The sequence below is a fragment of the Triticum urartu genome, chromosome 3 (assembly GCF_003073215.2).
Source record: "Triticum urartu cultivar G1812 chromosome 3, Tu2.1, whole genome shotgun sequence".
Taxonomy (NCBI): Eukaryota; Viridiplantae; Streptophyta; class Magnoliopsida; order Poales; family Poaceae; genus Triticum; species Triticum urartu.
The window spans coordinates 687214298-687222867 of NC_053024.1; the positions used below are offsets into that span (position 1 = coordinate 687214298).

The following is an 8570-nucleotide window of genomic DNA, read 5'->3' on the forward strand; positions in this document are numbered from 1 at the left end:
AATCGGGTGTGGCCGCCTTTAAATAGCAGATTCCGGTGAGGCCAAGTGTCCTGGTGATTCACTACATCGGTCGGCGAGCCTGCTTAATGACGGCATACAAACAGATTGGCATTGAACGAGTGTGGTAGATATCTGTCCCGTACAGTAAACATCTCCGACATTGAACATGCACGGACAGTGAAAAGGTTGCATCCGCTCTAGGTCAGCGCCATTGCGGAGCGGCTGCTCTATAGCAGCATGAATGCGAGCAGCTAGCGTCGAGCAAAAAATGTTCATAAAAAATCAAATTTAGTTCATTAGAAAACAAAAAATGTTCATTTTTCAAATTGTGAACATTTTTATGAAGTCGTGAACTTTTTTGTTTAGTGAATATTTTTAAAAATTCTATAGTTTTTTTATGAAATCCTGAACTTTTTAAAGAAGCGACAAACAAGATCATAACAAAAAAACACAAAAAAGAAACGAAACTACCTTGGGGGAGCCCCTCAGGGAGAGCGCCGCTACCGCGACTTGTCTTATGCTGGGCGCCCCCTAAGGATTTTATTTTATTTTTATTTCTCTGTATGTGTTTTGTGGGTTTGATGGTTTTTTTTTCTATTTTTGGCTATCGCCTGGTTTTCTTGAGATTTTTGAGGAATATTGTTTTGGGAAAAGGAATTTTGTTTGTATGATTTTTTGTTTGCATTCAGAGGAGGCATAGATTTGCTTCTCACGGAGGCACATGTTTGATTCCGTGAGAGGCATTGTGCCTCTCGGGAATGAAAAAACGTACTAATATAGAATCTAGTTTCAAAGATCTTTACGTGAATAATACAATAGTAAAAACGGTTCAAAATTTAGATGCACGGTTCAAGATATAAAATGTTTGAAATACGATTCTACGAAAAAAGGAAACAACTATAAGATTAGCACTTGTCAGCCACTGAGGAGGTGGGAGTGACCTTTACATGGGGTACCCATTAATAACAGGTGATTTCTCTATGTCTCGCTCCAAGCGAGACAAAGCTAAATGTTAATGTAAGTTTTGAAGAAGGTAGACATAAAAAAGTAAGTTTTGAAAAATATTAATCATATATTTGGAAAATTCTAAACATATATAAAAAATATTCCTGAACTATAAAAAATTATAATGTGTATGAAAAAAGTAAATATGCAGAAATATATGTTTTAAAAATATTAATCATGTATTTCCAAAATAATAAACATGTATATATAAAATGTTAAACATTTATAGAAAATGTGTCAGATTTATAAGAAAAATGTATAATATGTACCAGAAAATAGACAAAAGATCATATATTCAGAAAAAATATGTAAATTATATATACAAAAATTGTTAAATATTTATTAAAAATGTTTTAGATGTATTCCAAAAATTTACAATGTGCATAAAAAAAGACGTGAAACATTTATTTAAAAAACTATTAATCTTGTATTTGAATAATGTTAAACCTGTATTAAACAAATGTTCTTGACGTGTACGAAAAATGTACAATGTTTAATAAACATGTACACACGTGAGCATTTTTTAAATTTGTATTTTATTGTTCCATTAGTGAATATTTTTGAAATTATAAACTTTTTGGAAATCCTGAACTTTTTTAAAGAAGCAAAAAACAAGAACTGAACAAAAAGCAAAAAAGCAGAATGCAACGGAAAAAAGACACTGATAAGTGCCACACGTCTGGGACAAGCACATGGAAAACTTCGAGCATTGTTTATGACAGGTTTAGTAATGCGAGGATGACAACTTTAGTTGCCAAACATGGCAACTTTCGTGGCTCAGTTTATTTTGGATAGAAATTCGCCGTGTATCACTGGAATTTGCCAACCTTACATGACTGGAATTGCCATTGAAAGGCGTCAGGGCCAGAGTGGCACACCCCTGACGTGTGATACTTATCATTTGGGAAAAAGAAAGAAAACCCCGCCCGCACCTTGGCCAACCCAAGTATGCGCGTGGGGAGCGAAGGGGTGCGGAGCTCTCGACTTGGAGAACACCATCGACGTCGACCAGAGGTCGCCGGTGTTGGGAAATCTGAATGTTAGAGAAACATTTGTAGTGGCGACCTAGTATATCTGGTGGTGGCATTGCGCGGCTGATGAGAGGTGAAAATGTTGCCTCTCTTGTCAGCACAGTCTTCTCAATTCAGGCGCTTGCTGCAACAACCTTGGAACGAACCGACTCAGACGAACCGGCCCGGCCCGGCCCGCAGTCACAAGCCGAAGCAAATCCACGCGCAACCGCAGAGCGAATCCAATCACCGCACGGCTCTCCGCCCGCCACGCCACGCCACCACACCAAACCGCCGCGATGCCGCGCGCCGCCGGCCGACCCCCGCCGTCGGAGCAGGGCCCGAGCCCCTCCCCCTACACCCCGGCGGCGGACTCCTCCGTCGCGGCCCTCATCGACCGCGCCACCTCCACCACGGCCCCCTCCGTCGACCCCGCCCTCCTCCGGGCCATCAAGTCCTCGGCGCGCGCCTCCGACGGCGCCGTCCGCGACGCCTTCCGCCTCCTCCTCTCCCTCATGGCCAAGCCCCACTCCCACGTGCGTAAGCCCCTCCCCCCGGATCTCCGGTTCCCCTGGCGGCCGGGCTGATGTTAAAATTTTCCCCTTTGTTTGTGCGTGCGCAGGTGCGGCTCCTCGCCTTCAGCATCGTCGACGAGCTCTTCATGCGCTCCAAGCTCTTCCGCTCCCTCCTCGCCGACACGCTCGACGGGTTCCTCCCGCTGGCCGTCGGCTTCCGCACCAACGAGCAGCTCCCGCCGCCCGCCGCCTCCGCCGCCACGCTCCGGAAGGCCGCCATCCAGGCGCTCGAGCGCTGGCACCACCTCTTCGGCGTGCACTACCGCCAGCTCCGTCTCGCCGTCGACTACCTCAAGTCGTCCGCGCGCATCCAGTTCCCCGGTCTCCGCGCGGCCGTCGAGGCCCGTGCCGCGCGGGAGGCACGCACGCAGGAGATCTTGACTGCCAAGGTCGAACAGTTGCGGTCCACGATTGAGTCCATCAAGGCTGAAATCCGGTCCACCATCCAAGAGATCCGCAACGGGCTGGACATCATCCGGGCTGAGTATGAGAAATTCGAGCGTTATGCAGACGATGATGACGAGGAGGAGGAGATTGCTTCAATGGCGATGCGGAGTATCAGGACAGCATCGTTGATGGCCGGGCAATGGGTGCCTGAAACTCAGGAAAACGAGGCGGTTTTCGATGCGTTGAGGGAGGCGTACCGGCTCCTTGTATCGAAGCATTTCAGCACGATTCAGGATTGGATATCTGTGCTTGTCAGGGTCAATCTTGCAGATAATCGGTTCAGAGATTCTGCGTTGAAGGAATTCATCGATGTTAAGAATGAAATACGTGCTGTAAGAAGCCAGTGCAATGAGCTTGGTCTTGATCTTGATAATGTTCGTAGGAAGAAGGATGTTCAGGAGGAAGACGAAGAGGATTGGGTGGAGGGAAAGATTGAAGTTCCTAGTCCTCCTAGAGTTGTGAGCAATCTAGATGTTGCAGGTTCCAGCAAGGACAATAGGAAGGGAAAGAGCATGGTGAATTCTGGCAATGGTGACATGGCAAATGGTGGTAATAGATCTCAGGAGATGGATCCAGAGAGAAAAAAGCTCCTTTCCGAAGCCCCTTTGGTATCATGGAGCTCTGTCTTGGATCGGTGGGGTTCAAATATGGATGCACATGTGAACCAGAGAGGGCTTGAGCTCGAGAGCCATTGGGGGAGGATGGATAATGATGCTGTTATACCTGCAGCAAAGATTGCAGAGTTAAACGTTCACCATTCTGTTTATAAAGAAGAGCCAGTTGAGATCCTACCATGTCATGCACCTCTGAAGAAAGGAGGTCTTTGCCAGAGAAGGGATCTCAAGATATGCCCTTTTCATGGGCCCATCATCCCACGTGATGCAAGAGGAAATCCAATTGGCAAAATTGGTGGCAGTTCTGATGCGGGAGGCGATCCGCTTGAGCAGAAAGTAGACATTCATGAGGCAGGAGGAGATCCGATTAAGACAAATGGAGGCAGTGGTAGTGAAAGTACACAGGAGGGTCAGGAGCCCTCTACTTCACTGGTTACAAACATAAATAATGACACCAGCAACATCGATGGTGCGCATGATCTGAGTAAAATTACAATGGACCAACTGGCGATGCAAGCAATTAAGAATGTTCGGAAAAGGGATATGGACGACAAAGCACGCGAAAGAGCCCAGCGTGCGAGAATCCGCCAGCACAATGAAGATGTTCTGCGGCAATCGGCTATTGCTTCAACGCCCCACTCAGCGGCAGCATATGACCAGCCTTCTGGAACATTGGGCCGACGTGGTCGACGTCGAGGTAAGACGAAGGAACCTACACTATCATCAATGCTGAAGAAGAAAGTTACCGCAAAAGATAGGATTGCAGGGAGGCTTCTAAATGGTCATGCTAGGGACGCAACAATAAGAGAAGCTTCTAATACTGAGGATATGACCTACAGGGAAGCATTCCCAAATCAGTGGCAGTGAAAGCACCCTGAGTAGGTCTTTCTTCATAATTAACAGTTTCGTTTTGCTGTGCTGTTGTATGGTGAGGTGTGGCTGATATTCCCTTGCACGCTTGAAGTGCTTGAAGTACGCGGGACACTGAAGCTGCTTCCAACCTGTGCATGGAAAATTTCAGAAAGGGAAGTTGTAGACCATTTGTACTGGCAGTCGGATTGAGAATCCAAATCAGAACAACGCGACAGTAAACAAGCACTCGATTTTGTGAACATGCCAAGCAGTTTGTCCTTGTTGCTGACCTTCCTTCCACGATCATCCAGCTTCTCTGGAGCTACACCATCAACATCCGAGATTCTGAACTGGCCTTACAATAGCTCAGATGAGGTGGCGATAAACCGGATGATTGATACATATCGTTTCCATAAGGAAGGGTTCCTGTTTTCTCTCTGGTCTTCTGTTCTGTTATCTTGGTTTTGCCTTGGCTTGTACCGGGCAATGAACAGGTTGGCTCTAGGTTGTATCTTCTGCAATGGAATTACTGTTAGCTATCAGAAGTGTACTCAATGCCCCACAGTTTAGCTTGGTGCTGCCATCTTGTGTGCAGTGTGGTTCTTAGTTTCTGTAGAGTACATAATGTCAGCTCAACATTTTTTCCCATGTTCTGTATTTAACCCAGTAACCAAGTCTTTGAGTATGTGTTGTGCCACACTGTTCTTCTCCATAAGCTTTATAATTTTGCAATGTCTTGTACTCCCTCCGTCCCGTAATGTAAGACGTTTTTTGACACTAGTGTAGCGTCAAAAAGCGTCTTACATTATGGGATGGAGGGAGTAACTTGTTCCTTACCGGATTTCTGGGCATGACTGCAGAATGGTCAATTTTTGTCGCACAATCGTTGTCGTGAACTGAAGATTTGTTTGGTACCTCACCATGGCTGCTTAACATGTGAACTGAAGATGTGCTTTGCTTATGAAAAAATTCTGACAAACTATTTCGCCCCTTTGTAACCTGTTTGTTCGATTTCTGGGTATATTGCCAAATGGTCTAACACAATTTGTAGCACATTTTCTGTTGCGGAATGTAGATGTGCTTGCATATGAAATCTGATGATAGTACGAATTATAGTTGGTGTCTCCAGATGGGATGAGTCATGTAGATCCAGATGTATACATATTTTTGTCCGGACGGGTGTTCCCTTTCCTCTTGCATACATACACTGTATGCTGTTCAGAGGATACAGGTGCCGTCAGCATGTAGTAGCCCAACCAGTGCGTCTCGGACTTGTTTTCATCGTTTCACATGCCAGGTTGAAATTTGTATATCCATCTATGCATACTAACATTAAACTCATAACGTGACAGAAACAAAATTATTTTGCCCTTACTTACGATCGTTGGTAATGAGTATTCATCATCGATGAACATCCTAAATGATGAACATCAAATTATCTCCCCTAAAAAAAACCTAATTTATCTTCTTGCATGCTTCAAATGATGAACATCCTAAATCTTTGATTGCCGGCCGCTCCTTCTTCAAGGTCCTAGGTTTCAACGATATTTTATAAACTAGTGAAGTAAATATACTACCAGGTGCAAATATTTTATAAACTAGTGAAGTAAATATACTACCAGGTGCAAATATTCGCGCCCTAAGTGTTTGGGTTGTGTTGTTGTATGTGATAAGATGCTTATGTGCTCAAAAGTATAACAGATTTTCTGACACCTTGTCACAAAAACTATACATATTCTGCACGCGTTATCAGAAACTATAAATTTAACATCTACACAGCCCCAGGGTCCAAAATTACGTCAACGGGAATATTCCCCGCATAGGTAGGGGGATAGCCACTAAATGCGCACCTGCACCCGCGGTAGTGGGCCCGCCCATTCTGCCTGTTCTATGTTTTTCTCTAGTTTCCATCGATTTCATGAGCTGTTTTTCGTTTTAGAAGTGTTTTTTCTGCCTTTTTTTGGGTTTTTTTCTTTTCCTTTTTATTTCATTTTGGTTTTAAGTCTTCTAATTTCGTGAACTTCTAAAATTTGGAATAATTTTTGAAATTCATGAATTTCTTTTCAAATTCGTGCATATTATTCGAATGCATACACATTTTTTGAATGGACAAATATTTTAAAAACATTTGAAGAATTTTCTAAATTTGCTAAGATTATTTGAACTGACAAACATTTTCAAATTTAGGAATTGGTTTTTTATTTGAGAACATTTTTAGAAATTTGGAACATTTTTAAAAGTAATATTTCTGAACTCATGAACATTTTTCACACTTCTTTTAATTTGTTGACACTGTTTTGAAATTCAGAAATATTTTATGAAATAGATGCACCTTTTTTTTAATTCATGAACACTATTTAATTGGAGATGTGTTTAACAAATCCAGGATGAAGTTTACAAATATTATTTCAATCCGAGAACATTTTTTAAAATTCGTGTGAACATTTTTTTGAAATTCATGATTTTCTTTACAAACCTATGAATTTATTTTGTTATTCATGAATTGTTTTTAATTAGAAAACATTGTTAGAAACTGGGTAATTTTCTACAAATAATGTATGTTTTGTGTACACATGAACATTTTCACATTATATTTATTGATGAACATTTTTTAAAATTCGGAATTATTTTTCAATATTCATCCACATTCATTATTCTGTGATATTTGGTACATATTTTCAAATTCGCAAACATTTTTGAACACACGAATTTTGCAATTTGGAAGATTTTAAAATTAGTGAATATTTTTTGGACACATGAACATTCTTTTAAATATTTAAATCCATGAACAATTTCTGAAATCTTTGGATAGTTTAAATTCTGGAACCAGGAACACTTGAAAATTTGTGTACATTTTTAGAAATTGAAATATTTTTAATATTCTGGAATTTTTGAAAATCCTGAACATTTTTTCATGAACCAAAAAAACCAAAAATAAAAGAAAGAATGAAAATAAAGAAAAATAGGGCCGCCCCAGCCCGCATGTTGGCTGGCCGAAATTTGCACATTTCCCCCCAACGGCCATATTCTTGGTGTTGCTATATATACCCCTCTCCCACTCCCGGAGAGGGTTGAGCGCTTCATTTGATGTATACCTAAGAACCCTAACTGCTCGCTCTCACTCTTTAACATCAAATCGTAGACCCCGGAAGCGAGTGTGAGAGTTCTAAAGAGACTGTCCAATCAAGTGATAGATCCTCTCCCCATCCCTCTTGTGACCAGAGCAAATCATGATTTGAGCAAGTCTTGAGCATTTTGCCTTTGATCTTGTTACTCCTGAAGGTTGGAAACTCCTAGGCGGTAGGAGGTCTTCAGAGAGGAATCATTCATGGTGATTACCCCCGAAATGTTTATGAAGGTTTGGAGACCACCTCAAGGATCTACCACTAGTGGTTGAGAAACGCCTTCGTGGTATTGTCTCAAGGGGAGAGTAGGGTAAATAACCTAAAGTATCTTCCTGCAGGCTTCAAATGATGAACATCCTAAATCTTTGATTACTTGCCGCTACTTCTTCAAGGTCTTGGGTTTCAGCAATATTGTAGGAACTAGTGAAGTAACTATACTAGAAATATTCATGCCCTAAGTGTTTGATTTTTGCGTTTTTGTATGTGATGAGATGCTTATGTGCTCAAAAGTGTAACTGACCTTCCGACACCTTATTAGAAAAGAACACATATTCTGCATGCATTATCAGAAACTATATACATTTAACATTTAAACAACCCTAGCTAGGGTCCAAAATTTCGTCAACGGGAATCATATTCCCCGCACAGGTAGGGGGATAGCAACTGAATGCACACTCTCGCCCGTTGTAATGGGCCGACACATATTGTTTGTTGTGTGTTTTCTTCAATGGTTTTCCGTTGATTCCATGAGTGTTTTTTCGTTGTATCTATGTTTTTGTATGTTAGTTTTATCTATGTATATCAAAAACCATATACATTTAGCAAATACACAACCCCAGGGTCCAAAATTCCGTCAACGGGAATCATATTCCCCGCATAGGTAAGGGGATAGCCACCGAATGCGCACAACTGCCCGCGGAAGTGGGCTGGCACATATTGTCT

The 8570-nt window shown here is 42.2% G+C and overlaps 1 protein-coding gene across 2 annotated transcripts; it reads left to right on the plus strand.

Moving 5' to 3' along the window:
* Window positions 1-2087: 2087 nt before the first annotated feature.
* LOC125545931 (UV-stimulated scaffold protein A homolog) lies at window positions 2088-5235 on the plus strand. Of its 2 annotated transcripts, none has more exons than XM_048709986.1 (2): window positions 2088-2555; window positions 2638-5235. In XM_048709986.1, exons 1-2 carry the CDS (start codon window positions 2103-2105, stop codon window positions 4516-4518), a joined length of 2334 nt encoding a protein of 777 aa, XP_048565943.1. In that variant the 5' UTR covers window positions 2088-2102; the 3' UTR covers window positions 4519-5235. The 2 variants fall into 2 exon arrangements, with proteins under 2 accessions (XP_048565943.1, XP_048565944.1); XM_048709987.1 differs by having other exon boundaries at window positions 2199-2551.
* The last annotated feature ends 3335 nt before the right edge of the window (window positions 5236-8570 follow it).

Excerpts from the sequence above, each read along its gene's own strand:
- LOC125545931 (XM_048709986.1), top strand. The coding sequence starts at position 2,103 with ATGAGAGGTGAAAATGTTGCCTCTCTTGTCAGCACAGTCTTCTCAATT. Across the intron at positions 2,556-2,637 it reads CAAGCCCCACTCCCACGTGC|GTGCGGCTCCTCGCCTTCAG; the intron begins GTAAGCCCCTCC and ends GTGCGTGCGCAG.